The 22,827-nt window shown below is 49.6% G+C and overlaps 1 protein-coding gene across 11 annotated transcripts in view; it reads right to left on the bottom strand.

The window, feature by feature from the left end:
* Positions 1 to 3,122: 3,122 nt before the first annotated feature.
* Positions 3,123 to 22,827, bottom strand: part of Slc41a3 (solute carrier family 41, member 3) — a 45,180-nt gene continuing 25,475 nt past the window's right edge. For 10 of the 11 annotated variants that reach the window (XM_063286656.1, XM_006236872.5, XM_006236871.5 and 7 more), the window contains 7 exons: positions 15,758 to 15,902; positions 14,112 to 14,258; positions 12,419 to 12,563; positions 8,483 to 8,562; positions 7,123 to 7,257; positions 5,191 to 5,339; positions 3,123 to 3,966 (listed from right to left, as the gene is read on the bottom strand). In XM_063286656.1, the coding sequence (XP_063142726.1) occupies positions 3,754 to 3,966; positions 5,191 to 5,339; positions 7,123 to 7,257; positions 8,483 to 8,562; positions 12,419 to 12,563; positions 14,112 to 14,258; positions 15,758 to 15,902 (1,014 nt within the window). In that variant the 3' untranslated portion in view covers positions 3,123 to 3,753. The remainder of the gene's footprint in view (positions 3,967 to 5,190; positions 5,340 to 7,122; positions 7,258 to 8,482; positions 8,563 to 12,418; positions 12,564 to 14,111; positions 14,259 to 15,757; positions 15,903 to 22,827) is intronic. The other variant, XM_039108307.2, reaches the window with a different exon arrangement.

Here is a 22,827-nt window from a genome sequence, read left to right as displayed (position 1 = left end):
GTAACACATTTCTCTGGTGGAGGTTCAGAAAAATGTAACTTCCAGGTTGACTGTTTGGTAGAGTTCTGGAGTTTAGGGATCAGACTCATGCTGACCCCACAGATGTGCTCCCCCTTGGTGCAGAGCTGAGCCCTGTGTGTGAATCCCAGATCCTGACTTCACCCCTGCAGCAGCAAATGTGTCCCTAGCTTCTTCTCTCACTGGCCCCAACCTAGCTAACTCTCTTCCAGGAGTGACTTTCTCATGCCAGTCAAGTACCCTTGGCAACCCCAGCATACAGGGGTCAACGCAGCTTGGCTTACCAGGTAAGGCTGTCAACAGGGGGAGAAAAAGCATCTTTGCAAACAAAGGTTGAGCAGTCACCGCACCAAGCAGAAACTATGCTACATCTCTGGAGGTGTCTCCACATGTGTCCCAGCTCAGCTTTAGCTGGTGGAGCACTGGCCTGGCAGGCAGGGGACAGGGTTTCATGGACTTGGCTCAATCATGTCTTCCTCTTCTCCATCTCTTTTGGGAGGGGCCACCTTCTCCATCTCTTCTGGGAAGGACCTTAGGGGATGAAGGACTGTTGCCCTTCATTCCCTAAGGTCCAGCTCAGGCTACTTTCCCCACCCCCTGTCACTTGACTTGGGCCTGTCAGTCTCCCTCTGTACTCCTCACCAAGACCTCTGTTCCCAAAGTCAGTAGACACCTTGAAGAAACTGGGTCTTTCAATTTCGGTAACACCAAACACTGATGGCCACCCTTCCCACACCCTCCCAGGTCTCTGGGACAATCTCTTGGGCTCCCCTTAATTTTCTGTACCCCATTTTCTACCTCTGCACTTTAGATCCACCATGGCTAAGTGCTCATCAAATACTGAATCCCCTCAGGCTTCAGACCTGGGGGCCCATACCCCAGTTCACCTACAATCAGTCACCTCTGCTCCATCCAGACCTCCTCAGAGGATGCCTCAACACCTTCTTAGCTCCTGCTTCTCCTTCAGTTGTAGCTTCAAGGCTGTCACTGACCCTTCCACTCTACACAGGCTGACTGCATCATTCAGATTTGGAAGTTCCTGCACAGCAGTCATAGGTCTAGATGGGTAAAAAAGCTCCTTAGAGACCACATTCTAATAAATTTGGCTATTCATTATTTTAACATATTCTTTTTTCTAATGACTTATTGTGTGGCGGTTTGAATAAGAATGGTCTCCATGGGCTGGAATTGTTTTAGAAGGATTAGGAGGTGTGGTCTTGTTGGAGGAGGTGTGTCACTGGGGTGGTCTTGGTCTTTGAAGTTTCAAAAGCCCATGCCCTTCCCAATTAGTTCTCTGCCTCTTGCTTGTGAAGCAAGATGTAAGCTCTCACATACTGCTCCAGCACCTGCCTTCTACCATGCTCCCTGATGTGATGGTCATGATGGTCAGCCCACTAAAACCGTACCCCCAATTCTCCTACAGCTACAGGAAAAATCACCAAAGCTAGATCGTTCAAGAGTCATTCAGCTCTTGAGGCTGATTAGACATGTGAAAGGTTAAGTGTGCACCTTGGGAGCAGATGGGACTCAAAAACATGGTAGCTTTGTACTTGTTCTTTATAACAACAAAGAACCATTTCTCGATGGATTGTGGAGATGTCTAGAGCAGCGATTCTCAACCTTCCCAATCCTGAGACCCTTAATATAGTTCCTCATGTTGTGACCCCCAACCACAAAATTATTTCGTTGCTACTTTTTAACTGTTTTATTACTGTTACGAATTGTAATGTAAATGTCTGACATGCAAGATATCTAATATTTGATCCCCAAAGAGGTTGCAACCCACAGGTTGAGAACCACTGGCCTAAACAATAGGCTAGACCCAGAAGAGACTTCCTAAAGTTACCCAAACCAAGGGAAGGATGTGGCTGCTGTTGGGATCTGCTGCCTGTCTAATCTCGAAGCAGCTTTCTCAATGTGGTGAAACCATCACACCTGAGATGTGTGATTTGTAAATCCATGAGGCACTGGACACAGCACCCTTCCCAGCGGGCACTCTTAGCAGAAAGGACATGATTCTTCTTCACAACATCTGACTGCACATCACACAACCAATGCTTCAGAAGGTGAGCGAGCCAAGCTTCAGTGTATGGCCTTGTCTACCACACCACCTTCCCCCTCACTGAACAAAGATGTGTTTGAGCCAGGTTATGATTCAAAATCCAGTCTGAACCCTAACATGTGCATGGCCACTCCCAGCAAGTACAGCGGAAGCTCAGCTCGTTACCGTATTACTCTATGGCTCCATCTGCTTCTTTCACAGAACTCATAAACCAGTTATGCTATATTAATATGTTTTTGTTCTAATCCCAGGTGTGAAGTAAGAGGTTGTGTCACAGCGGGTGATTATGATTTGCCTCGTGTACTAGCAGGGGTGTGATTTTTGCCGACTGCAGATAATTTAATTCTGGGGACTCTGGAGAGGGTATAAATGAGAGAGCCTCAGTAGGGCCTGTGGTGGCTGCTGCTCCTCCCGCTACCCTTGATGCTACTGGTCCATTGCTGGATTGCTGTTTGGAGATAGTCTGATGATGAAGATTGGACTTGCCCCTAATCAGCAGGAAGTATTCTAAAGAGGTCTGTGCCCCCTCTGCTCCCTCTAACCTTCTTTCTCTCCTACCTAGTGCTATAGGGTTGGAAAGGATTGGGTGGAATAAGGACTTGAAGGACGTAGAGGTATAAAAACCCAAGAAAATAGCTACTAAATAAATAAACGAGCCAACAGCCAATGCTCAACACCTCTGACATTGACTCAAAACAGAGAGGAGGGCTCTGCCCAGGTACCTGGGGCCTGGTCCACACTTGTGCTGTAGAGTACCCAATCCCCCGAACTCATTCTCCACCCCACCTGGCTCTATGCCTATGAGGAGGAAGACCTGGTGGGACATCAACCTATTCCCCAGGCCCTGAGCTCCTACCTGGGCCTGGCAAATGGGAGTCTGGCTGGAAATGGACAGGCACAGTGTTTGGGTCAGCCCATCTTCTTCCCTTAAGTAGTTGGCAGGTGGCATGAGAAATGCTGCACTGTAGAAAAGTCATCTACAGCTTGGAGACTGAGCCTTATTCTCCCACCCCCGACTACCAGAAGGAGGCAGGACACCAAGTGCAATATCAGCTATGTTTTATTACATATTTCTTGATCACCAGAACCTAAACAGAAGGTTCTGCTATGAAACAGAGGAAGTGGGAAATAAAAAGAAAGCAGCCACGAGATTAAATGCTGGAGTATAGATGAGGGGTACACAGGGCCTGCCTGGGGTGAAGGTGCATGGTCACTGGGCCCAGAGCACTAGTAACATGAACCCAGAGAGTTGAGCCCAGTGATGGCAGCAAAGTCAGGGCATGGGTAGTCCTGAGCCCTGGGAACGCAGAGGAGGTCCATCCTGATCCACCCAATGGATCACCAACAGGCTCCTTCCTCAGCATCTTCAGGTTAGAACAGCCTGCCCTACACACACACACACACACACACACACACACACACACACACACACACACACTGTCCAGGCACACACAGACTCACACACTTGCAAGCAGAGCTCCTGATGTCAGGGCTCTACCTGAGGCTTGGCTACCAACTTCAGAATCAAGGTGTCTGCTTGTCTCCCTGGCAGACTGGTAAGGCCACCGTGCAAGCAGATGTTTAGCAGCTCGAGGCCCCAGCAGGGGAATGGCCTGCCAGACACTGTGGGTGTGAGGGAAAGTTTCATGGAGACCTGCGGGTGGTAGGCTCAGTCAGGGAGGCACAGAAACCAGCTCTGAGACCAGCTCCGCAAGATTAGCTCTGCCCCTCAGTAACCAGTCCAGGAGGAAGCACAGTGCCAGCAGGCTAGTGCCCAGCAGGTCCCCTAGGCCCGTGAGGTAGGGGATACAGTGGTTGTCAGGATCCAGGGCTTGGTGCCAGGTCAGTCGAACCATCACTTCCGCTAGGTACAGCAGGATTACCACCTGCCGGAAGAGCAAAGGGATGGAAACACAAATCAGAGGCCCAAGGACAACCAAGAATACCAGCTGGTTTCTAAGGACACTGCCAAGGTGGACGGATCAACCCCAGCATGCTCCCTTTCCCCAGCTTTGCTTGGAGCCTGCAGTGTCTTGGTCATGTGCCAGAAGCTTGGTTCCCACTGCGGCATTGAGGTGGGGGAACCTTTCTGAGCTGAGGACTAGTGAGAAATGGGAAGGTTGTGAATAAATGGATACTTCTTGAGGGACTGGACCAAGTCCCCTGGGTTCTCAAAACAGGTCGTTAAGGAACAAGCCTGGGCCATTGTTGCTGACTGGCTTTCTCATGCACACCCACTGCTGGCTCCCTATCCACTTTCTAATGTCTGTCACATGCTGGTTAGAACCCACACATACACAACTTTTAAGTGTGAGCAAATCAACTTCTTTACTCAGCAACACAGAATAGGGTTGGTTGCGGTCTAAAGAAGGCTCTGGACTCAACTATCATATGCCCTTCCTAGCAGCTGGGTCTTGCCCTGGCCTCTGAAATGCTACAGGGACCTGATGCCACTCACCAGCCAGGACCCTCCCCACATGAACCTCTCCCCCTTGGGAGGTTTGGTGAGCCCCTCAGGAAGCTTCCAAGAAGCAATCCACACGGCCCTACTCAGGTTCCACAGTCCCTACAGTGGGTCCCTGTAAACTTGGACTTGGCTGAGCGTAAAGACAAGGAACCTCTTCAGTGAACTTTCCTGAAACTGCCATAGTGTCTCTTGGCCTCTCTGCTGACACTCTAGGCCACCAGGGACATTAGCCAGCTGGCACCACAGCAGTGACCACATGCCCTCCTGCCTACACATGTTCTTAACCACCATGCAAAGCAGGGGCTTCTGTGATGGCTGGACAGCCGGCTCAGCATCCTCTGCAGAAGACAATGCATCCACAGTTGCTCCTCCTGCATTCTGTGTGGCATGCGGAGTGCAGTGCACAGTGAGTGTTCAGTGTGAGGTGCAACTGTGCAACATGCAGGGCACGGTGCGCAGTGGAGATGTGGTGCAAGGTGTGTGGCACGCAGCATGGTGGCCTCTGTCTAGTCCATGCTACTGGGCTTGAGCAAGTTGGCTGAATCTTGGTATGATGGGAACTGTACTCAGTACCTCTCACAGGGCCACTGATATTGCCTGAGAAGCCCTGAAGGCTGTGTGTCTCTGCCACTGTCCCCCTCACCTGCATCATGCCCGCCATCAGGTACAGTAACACGAAGATCTTGCTGCTTGTCACTGACTGGCCTTCCACCAGGCAGATGAGGTAGAAGAAAATCAGGTGTCCTGGGACCACCAGAAAGAGCAGGACTCGTGCTGATACAGAATTGATTTCTAGAAGGAATGGAACGAAGAGGGTCACAAAACCTACCTACCTATATTATATATAAGTACACTGTTGCTGTCTTCAGACACACAAGAAGAGGGCACCAGATCTCATTAGAGATGGTTGAAAGCCACCGTGTGGTTGCTGGGAATTGAACTCAGGACCTCTGGAAGAGCAGTCAGTGCTCTTAACCACTGAGCCATCGCTCCAGCCCTCTTAAGTGCTCTTAACCAGCCCCCACCCCCACCCTCACCCCAGTGTGAAATTATGTAACTTCTCATGGGACATAGGGACTCCCCAGCAAGACTGAGGGCAGCCACTGAGCAAGGCAGTGGCAGGGCCATCGTGCAGCCTGTGCTAGCCCCTTACTCCCTTTTGCTCTGTCTCAGAAGCTGTGCCCTCGGTTCTTCCTACTCTTTATTTGCTAGGCAATACTGGCATGGCTACATTCTCTTTTACATTAAAGCTTATTGTTCTCTGTCTGTCTGCCTGTCTGCCTGTCTGCCTGTCTGCCTGCCTGTCTGTTAGAAGTGCTGAGTCTGAAACCCAGAGTCTGACATGAACTGGATAAGCATTCTGTCACTGAACCATGTCCCCAGCTGTTTGTAACCTTCTGACCAGTTTTAAGTTTAGATTTTTTTCCTCTTGGAAAAAGAAAACCATCCCACCAAAAATCCAGAGACTAGAGAACGAGACATGCTCTTAGGGCCCCTGGTAGCTCCTCCTACCTCAGCCTTGTCTGTGCAGCTGAGGCACCAGTGACCTCCGAGCTCTGAGTTTAAGGATTCCCTAGAGAGTGACTTCACCCCACCTAAACCCAACAGCAAAACACTGTTTTGGAAATTACAGCAAGTCAATGTGGCCCCCCAGTAAAAAGTCATCACTGTCCTCCTGAGTCAGTCAGGAAAAGGCAGGAGATCACACATTTCAAACTCAGAAACTCCAACAACAAAATGGACTAAAGCAGCCAATGAACTAAGGCGGGTGTGTTTGGTTGGTGATTTCCAATTCTCCTGTCCCCCACCTCTTGAGTATTGGGATTTCAAGTGTGCACCACCATGTCCATTTTAACATCGTGCTGGGACTTGATCACAGTCAACTGGGTTACATCCCCAGCCATCTCGTGTGTGTGTGTGTGTGTGTGTGTGTGTGTGTGTGTGTGTGTGTGTGTGTGTGGAGCTGTTTATTTTTAGACAGTGTCTCTTATCGATTGGCCTGAAGCTCACCCATGGGGTAAGGCTTGCTGGCCAATAAGCCCCAGGAATTCACTCAGGGTCACTTCCCAGTACTGGGGACACAAGTGGACTATGCCTGTTCTTTGCTGTTGTTTTGATTTGTAATGCAGGTTCTAGGGATTGGACTTGTGTTCTCCTGACCCAGCCATCTCCTCAGTCTCAACCTTTCCTCTTTAAGGGCATGTAAAGAAAGCCGACAAGGGACGCTGTGGAGGGGTGAATACCTCGGATGTGCAGCTTTTAGGAGCACATGCCAAGTGGGGCAGCTGGCCTAAGCACTCAAGAAAAATTGAAGAAAAACCACGTGTGATCAGTAAGAAGTAAGCAAAATGCCTGATGCACAAGTAACAGAGACCATTTTCCAGTTTGTGTCTGGCATTAGAAAACATGGAGGCATGCACACGTGGTCACCACTACTTTCGAGGTAGAGAGCATTGTCACCTGAGTCCAGGGGATCAAGGCTAACCTGGGTGACATAGTGAGACCCCTTGCAAACATCGGGACAAGGGGGTGGGGGTAAAGAAGGTCATGTGGCCTCCTCAGACAGCATACCAACCTGAGGAGCAGAAAGTGAAGCAAGGGTTAGGCCAGAATCTCTTCATCTGGACAGGGAGGACCCCAGGTGTGCTCCACATATGCAGAAAGGTGGAGATGCGGCTGGTCTGAATGGCCACCAGGTTGCCACCGACACCTGTGAGGGGAGAGGGCATGGCAAGCTCAACCTCTGGCTTCCAGCTCTTCCTGGATACTGCTTTCTTTAGGATGGTGTCCTTGATCGGTTTGGCATTTCTTATCTCCTATTTCTTTGCCACTCATATTTACAGTGCGCTCAGTGAAGGGTGTCTTCAAGGAGACTCCAGAGGATGAAGAACGGTGTATAGGACACTACTAGGACCCAAGAGCCCAGAAGACCAAGAGTTCATTCACATCCTGGAATTCTGAGACATGCTGGTAAGGATGTGACCCCTGCAGGGCGGGTGGTCTAGCTGGCCACAGCCTTCTCTTGGGAGCTGGCAGAGGAGTCCACAGCCTAGCAACAACTTTCCCTAGTTAGGCCAGAGACACCAAGGGTCTGAGATCAGTCACATGGTTGGCCCCAGGGAGAAAGACATTGACCTGCAGGCAGAGAATGGCTGGACATTTATATCTCTTGACTATATACAACTTTAAAAAGAAGGGAAAAAATCAGTTATGTTTATAGATTCAGCTCTTTACTCCAATTCCCAACCTCTCTTAACCCTCAGCATCCAGGTAACCAGAATCCAGCTTCCCACAGTCACCACGGCAGGAAGGACAGGGAAGGCAGTACTGCCTTTAGGCTAGGAATGGCCTCCAGCTAGCCCCAGTCCCATTTTGCTGATATCTCTGAGCACTTAGGAGGGGAGTCAGGGTGTCAGCACCCCAAAGCCTGCAGACCAATGACAGTACGGCAGTGGAAGGGAGTCAGTCCATGCAGGACAGTGGGGGCGTGTGGGGCTGAGCGCCACACAGGTCTTGCTGGCAGTCACCAGGCCCAGAGAGTAAATCCACTAATGTCATGGGCTTTATTTTTAAGGTGACAACAGAAATCTAGAGTCTCATGTGTCAATGTCTAAGTTTTAATGTCATCACTGACTCTACAACAAGCTAAGAAAACCTGGTCTGTAGAAAGATCATCCATCACATGGGTTCAAGGTCAATCTGCAATACAGAGAGTCCAGGGTGCCCTGATAAACAAAGTGAGACCCTATCAAAAGCACAGTGTGTGCTTCAGTCCCCGTCTGCTGGGGGCTCCCTTCAGGTCCTTTCAAGCCTAATAGACCCTGTAGGCTGTGCAAGCTCGGTTTGCCCAACCACCTCACAGTCTGAGGCTGTACACTGGTGTTCAGTCCCCACTCAGCCCAGGGTCCCCAAGAGGAGCCCCACCCACCACTTACCACATATAACTGGAGTCAGGACAGCCATGCCTTTAAACTGATGTTTCGAAATGGTTTTGCTCAGGATGAGGCCTCCGAAACTGGGGAGAGAATGGAGCTGACGTTAGAGTGGCCAGGCCAAGTGCCCACTGACCACCTTCCTGGGCTTGGAAAATACTGTCCCTTCCCCCACACAGAATGTCTGCTGCAACCACAGAATGGACTGCAGTTTCTACCAGAGAACATGGTGGGACCAACCCTACGGCCCTCCAGGCTTCACCAGCAGCTGTGCTGGAACAGTGACTAGTGTGAGAACTGTTTCCCTGGAGCCAGGATGAGGGACCCTGAAGCCTACTGTACTGGGTGGCTTTTGACAACCTGACACAAACCTACACATATCTGGGAAGAAGGAACCTTAATTAAGTCCATCTGAGTGGCCTGAAGGCAAGTCTGTGACGTATTTTTGTAATTGATGACGGATGCAGGAAGGCCAGCCCACTGTGAGTGGGACAGGTGATCTTGGGGTATATAAGGAAGCAACCTGAGCAAGCCATGGGGACCAAGCCAGGAAACAGCACTCCTCCGTGGCCCCTGCTTCACTTTTTGCCTTCAGAGTCCTATTTTGAGCTCCTGGCTTGACTTTCCTTAGTGACAGACTCTTAAGTTGTAAGCTGATGTAATCCCTTTCTTCCCCAAGTTGTTCTTGGTCATGGTGTTTTATCATAGCAATAGTGTGGTGGCTTGAATATGCTCAGCCCATGGAAAGGGACACTGTTAGGAGGTGTGGCCTTGTTGGAGGAAGTGAGTCACCATGGTGGTGGGCTTAGTGGTCCTATACTCAAGCTCCACCCAGTGCAGAAGAACCAGTCTTCTGGCTGCCTTCCAATCTAGATGTAGAACTCAGCTCCTCCTGCACCATGCCTGCCTGGATGCTGCCATGCTCCCACCTTGATGATAATGGACTGAGCCTCTGAACCTGTAAGCCAGCCCCAATTAAATGTTCTTTGTAAGCATTGCCTTGGCCATGGTGTCTCTTCAAAGCAATGGAAAACCTAACTGAGACAAATGGTAACCCTAAGACGTCTAATGACGGTCAGTTCTCTCTTGCTCTGTCCAGCTTCAGCCCTCCTGGCTGCCAATACTTCTGCACTTGGCCTCAGAGGAGTGAATAAGGCCTAGGTAACAGTTTCAGAGTGTACAATGTGTGCAGTCACTCACACCAGAACACAGGCGCTGTGGCAAGGCTGTGCCAGCAAATGTCCCCCTCACTTTGCATGTTCCAGGGATCTTGGGTGGGAGGAGGTTGAACAACTTGGCTGGATTAAGAGACACCTGTAGATTGCTGGGGTACACCTCTGGCTGTGCCAATGGGGATGAGTCCCTGGGGCCACACCCTGCCCTGGCCTTTCCCTTCTGTGCTGTTCCTTCTCTAGGCCTTGTGGACATCATGATACAGACAGCTTTCCACACACACAGTCTAATCTCCACATTCTGCCTAGCAGCACAGGGCCAACCAACCATGCTGAACTTCTAAAACCATGAGCAAAGCAGTTCTCCTCAGGTTGTTTCTGTCAGGTGGTTTTGTCAATGACAGCAACCAGAAGGAAAACTAGCATCAGAGACACCCAGTCTCCCATGTGACTAAACCTGACCATATCCGGCTCTGAGCTCTTTGGAATTGGTGTGGGAGAAAGTTGGAGAAATCTGGAGATCTGGGCCATAGAAGCTTAGAATGTTCTAGGTGGAGTTAGTGAGAGATCAGAGTGGTGAAAGAAACTCAGACAGTGAAGGCCTAGCTCTTGTTGGGCTCCAGACACAGGGAACTGAGCTAGGAGCCATTCATGATATATCCCTGCCCCCCCCCCCCAAATTCGTAACAATATTCCAGTATGAATAGGAGTGACTCACAAGGCCCACTCCTAGTTGAGAAAACAAAGGCACTGGTTCTGGGAAACAGAAAATCTGTTTTCTTCCAGGCAGGGCCACTGGTAGACTATCTATGCTACAGTGGCAGCCCCTACAGCAGGCTGTATGTGGACGATAGTAAATGGACTCAGTAGGATATATAAATATAGCTATCACTGTCTGTCCGTCCGACTGTCCATCCATCCATCTATGGAGGCTATGAAGTTGGAAAGCAACAGGAGAGAATCCTGGAGGAGTTGGATGTGGAAGCCTGAGGTGTGAGTTTGCGCAAAATAAAATGTATTTAATTAAAATAAAAAGTACGAAGGGGTAAAAAGGAATTTTGCTTATTTTGGTTTTGCTTGAAATAGTGGAGCTGGATATAAACACCTTATTTGGTGGAACTGTTGCGGCAACATGGCACGCAGGCTGTGGTGTAATAATTCTGACTGTTTAGTTAGATTTACAGTGAGAAAAGGGAGCAGAAAGCTGGTCAGAAGGACCTGAGGAAAATGTTCAAGTCTAGAGAACTTGCAGAGGCTGTGGCTGTCAAAGAGATCAGTGGCAGTCAATAGAAGCCAAGCACGTTACCCAGGACAACAGGAATGCCTGAGGGCATCTCAGGAATTGACCTGACCCACCCATCCCAGGCTCCATGAAAGAAGTTACAGCATTCCCCTGAGACTTCCTCAGTGGCTGGACTCCCTTGCTACCTGCCGGGATAGCTAGGGAGTGTCTCTGAATTGGGTGACCCATGCACTCAAAGGCTGCTGTATAGATTCGGAGCCCAAGGGATACTTTGTATCTAGTGGTAGTTTGTATCTAGTGGTAGACCATGGTGCTGAACAACCGGTACTGGTTTGCAAGCATGTAGAATGCAAGCATAGGAAGTCATAGAGGTTCCCATCCACATTTCAGAGAAAGTCCTCAGAGGCCAGGCAAGGTAAGGCAAGGTGGGGAATCTCTTCAGGTAGCCTGAGGGGGTGATGTGTGAAGCTAGGAGGGTCAAGCCTAGGCTAAAGGGGGTCTCCAGGATGTTCGAGGTGCCAGGGTATGGAGGCAGCAAAGTATAGAGGTCCTGTGGGCAGGGAATTGAAAGGCCATAGGGCTGGACTTCACAGCAAGCCCATTGAAGCTCACATCATGCAACCATGTGTCCCAGATGCTAGACAGGGGGATACAGATTTAACACCTGGCTTGCCATGTTACAGTCTTACTCTGGGAGTCTACTCTGTTTTCTCTGAGCCACTGTGTGTTGGGAACATACAACTTGCTTTTGACTTAGAGTCTAGAGTCTCGGAAGGGACTCTAGCATAGGGACTGTTACCATCACGGGGATGCTTGCTGCTAACCCACACAGTTTGCACTGTAAGATAGAGGTGAGTTTTGGGAATGACAGTGGGATGTTATGGTTTGAAGTGACTTGTCTCTGTGCCAACTTGATAAAGACGGATTGTGATGGCCATTGTTTTTAAAGGCCCACTATGTAGCCCTAGACATCTTTGAATTCATACAGAGCAGACTTGGCCTCAGACTCACAGAGATCCTCCTGCCTCTGCCTCCAGAGTGCTGGGATTGAAGGCACATGTGCCACCTTGCCTGGCCTGTAATGGTCCATGTCACCTGCTTGCTTGGCAAGTTTACACTCAATAGGTGATCAGCACTACGTGGCCCTGTCAGGACACTTCCTGAGAGGGTTTGTGACTAATCAACGGGGCTCTGACTTAATGGATGGATTACTCCCTTGATAGATTAAGAATCCTCCTGTTGGGAGGTGGTGAAAGGCAGGAGGTATGGCTAGCTAGAAGGAGGAGGTCACTAGGGATGTGAATCCCTGGAGGCCACATCTTGGCCTGGCCTCTTCCCATATCCTGAGCACCTCTGAAGTGAATGGTGCTTCACTCTGATGCGCTTCTGCGGCCACGGTCTATCTGAGGCTACATGGCCAAACCTTCACAGACTGAACCCTCTGCAAGAGGGAAAAAGAAGCCTCCCTTCGCTGACAAGCATTTCTGTCACAGAACTGAGGGACCTTTGCTCCACGCTGCTCACCTGCTGATGATCATGGCTAGGATAATGGGAAACCACCCATACTTCAGGATCTTCATGATGGGTGGGTTCTGCTTGGCAATGAAGATCCACAGAGGGGTGAGAGCCAAGAAGCCAATGCAGACCAGAGGCGTCAGATACCACGTGTCTGAGGGAAAGCAGACATACATAGCTTAAATGGCCAGGGCTGGCACATCACAGGAGTTGGTTGGAGTACGCCTTTCATAGGTGAGGTGTAAGTTGGGAACCGAGGGCACTTGCCATCTAGAGGGGCTGCCCCACCATATCTGCCAGAGAGTAACAGTTAGACAACCGGGAAGCCCCTCTCTGTCCTGCCCCATCCCTGCACTTCTCTAACATCTGAGCAATTGTCAAGACTCTTGATCAGGTTCTCCCTTACCCAGTGTTACAATAAACAGCACTAGGACAGGGTATGAGCAGGTAGCCGGTACATGACAGTTCTCCTGCTTAGAGGTCTGAAACCCAGAAAAATGAAGAGGCAGTTACCAGGGCACATGACTGCAGGGGTGGAATCAGGAGGAAGCTTTCTCCTGGCTGAGATATTCTATATTATTGTGGGATATGGATCAGGCTGGCCTGGTAGCCACTCATTTCCCAGAGCCACATCCAGCTGTGAGGTCAGTGCCCCACCTACCCAGGGCCCTTGCTTCTGCTCCTTTCCAGCCTCGTTCTGAGCCCACTTCCCACATGTGCACAGAACATTGATTTGCTCTAGAGGCATCCTTGCATGTTGTTCCTACCCTCCTGAGCAGCCCCAATGCTAGATGGCTAGACATGGTGTGTGTCCCACTCTGCTCTGGGTGGTGTCTCTGGCATGGTGTCACCACCACCTCCTTATTCTCCACAGACTACAATGGTGGTCCCTTCATCTGCCACGGGCTAGCTATAGACAAAGAGCATCATGGTAGATATGGCCGACTTCTGTACCATCCCCAGAACTGGAAGCAGAGAAGGAAGGTTCCTTAGGCTCTAAGCAGACCACTAACACTCAGGGACACAGTAGTCTCTTTACAAGACACGTGGGAAGGCTCCCTGTCCAGGTTCCCCATAACTTCAGACAGGAGCCATCTGTCTCTCACCTCACACTCATGCATCTTCCTGACAGCTCCTGGCATGTGTGAGCTAATTCACTCTCCAGTCACTGAAGACCTGTCTCCTGGAGCCAGGCCCACCATCTTCCTGAGAATCCGCAGCAATGGGGGGAGGGGTGCTCTTATTTGCTTTGCAAATAATATGCAAATAATGATCTTCTATGCAAATCAGACTGGCCTAAAAGTACAATGAGGTCATCTTACCTGATTCCAAGGCTCCTCACTGCCACCTAAGAGGACATTACAGGAATCAGTCCAGACTGGACAGAGGTGGCCCAGGTACAGTGGAAGTCATACTGTCTTATCTGTATCTGCTGCTCATTTCTCAAACCTCCAAACCCTTCTTCCCACAGGGCACTGAGCTGTGCTAGACCTTTCCAACAACTGTAGACACACATACATGTGTGTGTGCTCGTGTGCGTGTGTACATGTGTGTATGTGTGTGTTTGTGTGCATGTGTGTGTGCATGTGTGTGTACATGTGTTTGTGTGTGCGCGTGTGTGCATGTGCGTGTTTGTGTGTGTGTGTGTGTGTGTGTGTGTGGTGTGATATCTGCGCATACCCCTCCCTAGAGCCTTCTCTACCTCTGTGGCTGTAGAAGAAGCTGCTCATCAGGGCCAGGATAGACAGCGTGATGAGGTCTCCCAGGCTGGCTGCAATGGGTGTGGCGATGTTATCAGGGTTCACCCCAAACTTCCGAGCACCAATCACTATGCAGATCATTAGAATTCCTGCAGCAGGAGAAGAGGCCCAGGGAGTAGTTGGTGGTGAGACAGCTTAGAGGCTCCCCGCTCAGGAAGGGTCAAGCAGGTGGTCAGAAACTTAATAGTTCTATCAGTGAAACTCCAGATGCTCAACAGGCTGCCTACCTCCCTACTTTTCTGTCACTGGCTGGAACCTGTGGGGGGTCCTGAAACCCTGAACACACACTTGAGCAGGCGGGTGGCCTCTGACATCTGGAACCACCTGGAATTACAGGGACACAGCATTTGCAGCCTCTGCTGCGTGGAGAGCTGTTCCAAGGATGCTCTAAGCAAAAGAAGCCCGAGGGGCAGAGAGATCTGGCCTCCAGGATCTTCTGAGTCGTCTGAGCAACCTTAGTGTGAGCCATTTCTTAGGTTCAAGCACCAATGGAGGATGGGGAGGGAGGACAGGTGGATGTGTGTCCCGACACCATTGGGATGGAAGGCTCTGCTCAGACATCAGAGATATCCTGGGAGTCCCTTATCTTGGGAGCCCAGCTATACTGTCACCAAATCACATGAATGAAACACATGATCCTGAAATGCAGATGGTGATGGGTTTCATGGCTTGGCTGGGAGATCAGAGCCGCACATCTCTAGGGGCTCATCTGCCCTGTAGTCTTGCAGCCTCATTAATTACGAGCTGGGACTTCACCTATTTCAGCAGGCTCCCTTGGTTCGTCAAAACATTGTGCATCTTGGCTTTTAGAATTTAACACTACTTAAGAATCTCGTGACTCTAAAAATAATTACAACAAGGCCCTGTGCTCGGTCCCTAGTACCACAAAACGAGTGGAGTTAAAAATAAAAAGGACTCCATTCACCCTCGATGCTGTCCTGATACTGCCATCACCTGCCACATTGTGTCCTATGTGACCAAGCCAGAGCCCCGAATCTTCTTTCTAAACTCCAGCTCCAAGTGAACCTGAATGTACACAACTGAGCGAATGGCCTGGGGTTGGTCCCACTGGAGCCCCGAAACAGACACTGCTGGTTTGGAGATGCTTATTAAAAACCATTATGCAGTTTTTAGTCCCAGCACTCAAGAAGCTGAGGCAGGAGGCTTGTTATAATTGTGAGCCAATTTGAAGAAAGCTGCCACGCTCAGGTATCTGACTTCAGCAAGGTGTGGCAAACTGAATCTGTCAAGGCTGAGAAGGGACAGCAGAGCTCCCTTGGGCATGTACATGCTCTCTGCACACACACGCACACACACACACACACACACACACAGACACATACACAGACACACACACACACACACAAACACACACACAGACCTGCATGTGCACACACACACCTAGGAGGGCACAGGGCAGACTGAGGACCAAGCAGGCTTTTCCCACCCACTACCACACCCCTGGAGTTCCACACTAGTGGCACAGCAACCTCATTGCAAACTTCTTCCTCTGCTTAACAAAACAGCAGAGAAGCAGCTGGCCTGGAGCCTGGGGTCTGGGGTCTGGGGTACATGGGGCCTGGCTCACCTAGGGCCAAGGCAGCGAGGAAGGCGGTGATGACACTGCTTGTGCACAGCAAGGCCACCTTGGCCCAATCGAACTCCTCGTGGGACACTGTGCCCAGCATCAGTGAGGCCACTGCAGCCAGGAGCCCCACAACAGTGGCCTGCACCTGTCAAGACAGAAACCAGACCCATGAGAAGGGTCCCCGACCACTGTCACCCTCCCTGCCCTTCTTTCTGACTTTTGGTCACCACAAGGGTCAAACAAGAAACCCTTCTGTCCTTTGCCCTGGCCTTGCTGGCAGTGTCCTCCTCAGCACTTCCCTTCAAGGTGACCCCCTGGAGAGCCTCCCTGCCTACCTCTGTCCCATGTGAGATGCCACCTGCAGGAGGACAGCAGGGTCTTGGAGGGACGCATGCCTCTGACTGGCCTCTCATTCCCATGGTAGCCCCAGACCCACTGCAATGTCACATGTACATGTCTCACACCCTGGCTGTCCTGTCCCCAGCTCACAGTCTCCTTCTCTGTCTCTGGAGCATGATCTTCTAGGCCACTAAGACCCTCACCACCTACAGCCCAGGTCTGAACCAGCATCAAGACCCCTAATCCAAAATGTCTACACGGCATGGTGCCCATTACCAAAGGATGAAGGAACACAGGTAGAGCCTTTTAATGTCTATGGACAAGAAGGGCAGGTAAGTGCGTGTAAGCATGTGACTGCATGTGTGAATGTGTATGTGTTTGTGTGTGTGTACATGAGTGCATGTACATGTTCATATGTAGAGGTCAGAGGATAACACATGGAGCTGGTTCTTTCCTTCCACCATGAGGATCCCAAGGGTTGAATTTAGGTAACTGGCAGCTAGTAAGTGCCTTTACCTGCTGAGCCATCTCATGGCTCCCACTTTCTTCTTTTTCTTTCTTTCTTTCTTTCTTTCTTTCTTTCTTTCTTTCTTTCTTTCTTTCTTTCTTTCTTTCCTTTCCTTCTTTCTTTCCTTTCCTTCTTTCTTTCTTTCTTTCTTTCTAAGATTAATTTAATATGTATACAGTATTTTGCCTGCATGTACACCTGCAGGCCACAAGAGGGCACTAGATCTTATTAAAGATGGTTATGAGCCACCATGTGGTTGCTGGGAATTGAACTCAGAACCTCTGGAGGAGCAACCAATGCTCTTAGCTGCTGAGCCATCTCTCCAGCCCACTACTACTACTACTACTACTACTACTACTACTACTACTACTACTACTACTACTACTACTACTTCTTCTTCTTCTTCTTCTTCTTCTTCTTCCTCCTCTTCCTCCTCCTCCTCTTTCTCCTCCTCTTCCTCCTCCTCTTCCTCCTCCTCCTCCTCCTTCTTCTTCCTCTTCCTCCTCCTCCTCTTCCTCCTCCTCTTCCTCCTCCTCTTCCTCCTCCTCCTCCTTCTTCTTCCTCTTCCTCCTCCTCCTTTCTTCCCCTTCTCCTTCTTCTTCTTCTTGACATGGACCTGGGGCTGTTTTCACTTAAGACTGGCTGGCCAGCAAGCCCCAGGCATCTTCCTGTCTCTGCCTCCCAGGGCTGGGACTGCAAGTGCACAGCACCACACTGGGCTTTTTAGGCCAGTTGTAGGGATCAAACTCAGGTTTGGTCTTGTAAGGTGAGCACAACAACAGAAAGCCCAGGTTAACCAATGTACTACGAGCAGGGTCCCCACAAGATTTCTCATGGAGTCCGATGACTCTTTCCAAACGCCATGGTGATGAGTAACCACAGGTGCAGAGCCAAGGCAACTTACTGGAGGGAGATGGGGGCAGGGATTACTGGTCTATATCAAGTACACTGAAAAATATGAGTCAAAACATATTGTGAAGCTGGAGAGGCAAGAGCAACCTGTCACTGCCAGAGAGAGCCATATGGAGCCACGAGCCAGGGGAGCCCAGAAAGTGAGCACAGGAAACTGCTATGTAAATCTAGACCAGTGAGGAAGGGATGAGGAAGGTGTATCCTGGAGGTGTGTGTGTGTGTGTGTGTGTGTGTGTGTACGTATGTGTATATATGTATATATATTCACATATATATTCATATATCCATATATATTCACATATATATTCACATATATATTCACACACACACACACACACACACACACACACACACACACATATATATATATATATATATATATATATATGAATGACCTCGGTGAGTAAATACTAAATAATCAGAGCAAAAGAACTGAAGGACCAGGAGAAAGATGGAGCCCCCACCCCACCTGACACCCTTAAACACTAAAACCCATGGTGTGAACTAAAGGGATATGTGATAGTATGCTTAAGATTTTTGCAGCCAGGCATGGCTTCGTGTGCCTGTTCCCACAGTTAGAGGCATAGCAAGAGGATCAAGACATCAAGGTCAGCTATTATACAGAGATCTAGCAAGAACCAAGTAAATGTTTAAAAATATCTCTGACCAGCAAAGGCCTTCTTTTAAAGATAGAGCATAAAACCCATGAAGAAAAGTACAAAGCCAGGCGTGGTGACATACGCCTGTGCTACCTGCCGCTCTGGAGACTGAGGTAAGAAGGTCACAGACTAAGGCCTGCCTGGGCTACAGAGTGAGTTCAAAGCCATCCTGGGCGACGTACCGACCCCTTGTCTCAAAATATAAAGTAAATAAATGGAAGCAGGAGATACAGCTGCGTGGTAGAGCACCCACCTGGATGCACATGGTTCAACCGTCAATACTGAAAAACGTATCTGTATGTAGCACATTATAAACAAGGTGTGTGTGACGGTAAAGACACCATGAAGTTATGTACAGCAATAGTATTGACTTCCCTAGTTTTCAAGAAGACTCCAGGTAGAAGCTAATATGAAGCATGCATCCTTGGTATCTGGCCCTGAGGATTTGGCTCGGCACCCAGTGCTCATCACACACAGTTAATGAACAGGAAATAGTGGGGAAGCCTATTCTGTATCCTTCAGGCCTCGTGCTGCTAGCTTGAGTTCAGAATGCCCATTCTTTAAGTCTGGTCTTCAGCTACAGGAAAGTGTGTGGGCCAGTAAGGGGTGGAGTTTCCTGGGAAATCTTAAGTCTTTGGGAGAGTGCCCCCCCCTTCTAATTTGCTTCCTAGACACCATGAAGTGACAGAGCTTTGCTCTGTCAATGAATCACCATGCACTCAATGGCGACAAGAATCTAGGAAACAGCGAGCCATGCCTGACCCTAAGAAGTTGGAAACAGAAGAAACTCACCGGCAGACATGTGTGAGCTGGTTCACGGATGTGGGTAAAGACTAGAATGGGAGTTGGGGGTGGGTCTGAGACTAGCATCTTCTCCAGAGAAGCATTTGTGTGTGTGAACAGAGCTGGGGTAGCAGTATAATAGACCAGAGTGCCTGTTCGTTCACACACTGCTCTAGCCATGCTGCACAGGGAGTCTAAGTCATCACAGGGGAAACACGAGCTACAGGAAAAGAACTCCGTGGTACAGGTCTGAATTCTCTGTGGGCATGTGCCTGGAGTGGGGGGGGGGGGGGACACGTAGTTTCGAAAGGATGGTTTCCGTTCTGGTGAGGTAACTTCCATGCTGCTGTTGGTACCTGAGATGGTTTTCATTTTCCCAGAGGAAAAAAATCTAAGCCTCAAACTGGTCAGAAGGTCACAAACAGCTGGGGACACATGGTTCGGTGACAGAATGCTTATCCAGTTATGTCAGACTCTGGGTTTCAGTCCCAGCACTTCTAACAGACAGACAGACAGACAGACAGACAACAATAAGCCTTAATGTAAAAGATTGTAGCCATGCCAGTATTGCCTAGCAAATAAAGAGTGGAAGAACCGAGGGCACAGCTTCTGAGACAGAGCAAAAGGGAGTAAGGGGCTAACACAGGCTGCACGATGGCCCTGCCACTGCCTTGCTCAGTGGCTGCCCTCAGTCTTGCTGGGGAGTCTCTATGCCCCATGAGAAGTTACATAATTTCACACTGGGTTGGGTGTGGGTGTGGGGGCTGGTTAAGAGCACTTAAGAGGGCTGGAGAGATGGCTCAGTGGTTAAGAGCACTGACTGCTCTTCCAGAGGTCCTGAGTTCAATTCCCAGCAACCACATGGTGGCTCTCAACCATCTATAATGAGATCTGATGTCCTCTTCTGATGTATCTGAAGACATCTACAGTGTACTTATATAGAATAAATAAATCTTTAAAAAAGAAAACAACAAGTATTTTAAAAAAAAAAAGGCGATTAAGAGCAATTGTGCTCTTGCAGAGGATCCAGGTTCAATTCCCAGAACCCTCATGGGGTTCTCAACAGTCTGTAACTCCAGTTCCAGAGGAACTGATGCCCTCTTCTGGCCTCCATGGGTACCAGACATGCATATAATACACATATGTACATGCAGACACAGGAGCATATACATACAATTGAAAGGTAGAAAGAGTTTTCATGCTGAGAATAAATGACTGTTTAATGCTCAGCCCCATCCAACACTGACATCAACCTCCCCGAGGCTCAGGTGGAAGGTGGCAGAAAGATCATCAGAGCAGGAGGGTAGACGAGGGCCGTGAGAAGCCATCTTCTGGACATGACACGCCACTATGCTCATGAGCTCACTGCAGCTGGGGTCACCTGCCCAAGATCAGACAATATCCCAGCAAGCAGCACCTACTGGACTCAGTGGATTGCCACAAAAAAGGGGAGGACATGAAAGAGAGAGGGGATGTGTGGGTGAGGTCAGGAAGGTGTGGGTGGGAGGAGAGCGGATATGATCAAGGTACACGGAACCTGTGGCAAACTGTCAAATATTTTTTAAAGTACTTAAAAGTTTCACCATTGGTTTTGCATTTAAATGGCAGCACATGTTGAAGTTTTTAGGAGTCCAGCTATAAAATAAACTCAACGACTTATGACCAAAGTTAAACCCATTTTAAAAGGAAGAAACAAAATCATATGTAAACTAAATTTGAAAGTGTGAAAGTTAAGCCAGGCCCAGACAGGCTTCATAAGTCCTGAGGCTCACGGTACAGAAGTTTCTAGAGAGGCAAGAGTGGTATGGCTGGTGCTTTGTCACCCCCTGACCTGACGTCCTCTTGTGAATCCAAGTGCTGCTTCAATTTCTCAGCTACTCAGCCAAGGCTCACAAGACTCACTCAGGCACTGAGGGCGAGAGACGCCAAGATAGGCCTGGACCACAAGAGGAGGGTAGGAGGCACGTTTACTATATCCAAAAGAGAGAGGGCTAAACGGGTGTGCAGAGAAGGGGAGGGGGATTGAAAGGCTACACACACTGTACCCAAGAGGGAGAGGGCAGAAGGGCAGAAGGGCTACACACACACACACACACACACACACACACACACACACACACACACTACATGCACACGGGTGCATACAAACATACACACACATGCATACACAAACACATATGAGAACTTACACGCACATGTATGCATACCTGCACAGCACACCCACACACACATACAGCACACATGCGCTCATACATACACATGTGCACGCACACACATGTGCAAGCATATGAATGCATGTGTGTGCGCACACACTGTACTTAAGAGCGAAGAGTGAGGGATAGCAAGCAGTTGCAAGGCACATAGGTTTACAGGCATGGGCTGTGAAGGAGGAGAAGCAGGGCTGATTCAAATGCAGCTCAGAGTGAGGGTCTTCATACAAGATGTGAGACTTAGAGGGAGAGGGCAGGTCTCCTTGGTCAGGTGGAAAGGAGCAGTCCTCAGTGGGGAATGGCCAAATGATTGCTGGCTTCTCATCAGCTGTCACAAGATCTTTGAGAGAATCCACTTAGAAACAGAGGAGGTTTGTTTTGGTTCACAGCGTTAGGGGGATCACTGTATGGTGAGTTGACCCCATTGCTCTGGGCCTGGGTACGCAGATTCATAGAGGATGCAAGACAGCTCCCCCTCATAGCCAGGAAGCAAAACAGAGGGAGTTGGGGGCTGGGGCCCTGGTGAGGTGGTTTGTTTTGTTTTGTTTTTGTCAACTTGACACAAGTTGAAGTCAAATGGGAAAAGGAAGTGTAGATGTTTGAAAAGAATGGCCCCGGCAGGCTCATATATTTGAATGCATAGTCACCAGGAAGGGTAACCCTGATGCGATTACAAGGATTAGGGGAGGTGTGCCACTGGGGGTGGTGAGTTTTGAGGTTTTAAAAGCCCACGCCAGGCCCAGTTCTCTCCCTCTGCCTGCAGGTCAGGATGTAGCTCTCAGCGGCTTCTCCAGCACCATGCCTGCCCCTGTGCCAGCATGCCCCCTGCCGTGATGATAGACCAAGCCTCCAAAATGACTGGACATTAGGGTGGGCAGCACATCCAAGCTACCCAAGAGAGAGAGGGCTGGAGTGTGATACACACACTGTGCCTGAGAAGAGAGGGTGCAAGCCCCAACTAAATGTTTTCTCGTGTAAGAGCTGCTTTGGCTGTGGTGGCTTTTCACAGCAGTGGAACCGTGTCTACGGCAGCAACCTCAGCTGAGGAAATGCCTCCGTCAGACTGGCCTGTGGCCAAGTCTGATGCAGTTCCTTTATTAATGGTTGATGTGGGAAGACCCCACCCAGGACACTGCATCACACCTGAAACAGTCCTGGACTGGATAAGAAATCAGGCTGGGCAAGCCAGTAAGTAGCACTCTCCCATGATCTCCACTTCAGTTCCTTCCTCTAGCTTCCTGCCTTGAGTTCCTGTCCTGACTTTCCCTCAGTGACGGGCTATAAACTCTAAGATGAAATAAATCTTTTCTCCTCAAGTTACTTTTGGTCATGGTGTTTGTCACAGCAACAGAAACCTGACTAAGATAAAAGGGTGCCACAGGCAGCCTTCCCCACAGTGGACCAGGCGCCTTCTGAAGAACCAAGTGTGAGGAGAAGATTATTAGGCCATTCTAACGTGCTGTTTGGGGACATGGATGCACAGCAGAGCCAGGGCTGCCCAGGTGACAGGGCATATAGAGTCTGAACTCAGTCCACACCCCTTGGGTCACCAGAGTCCGCCTGTACTCAGAGAAGCTCACTCGATCACAGACTACAGTCCTGAAGGGACAGCTGTGTACCCAAGCTTCCTTCTGCCTGAGCCTATCTTGCCCTCATCTG

This window comes from Rattus norvegicus, chromosome 4, assembly GCF_036323735.1.
Source record: "Rattus norvegicus strain BN/NHsdMcwi chromosome 4, GRCr8, whole genome shotgun sequence".
Taxonomy (NCBI): Eukaryota; Metazoa; Chordata; class Mammalia; order Rodentia; family Muridae; genus Rattus; species Rattus norvegicus.
The sequence above is the reverse complement of the archived record's forward strand: the minus strand, read 5'-3'. Positions and strand labels throughout refer to the sequence as shown.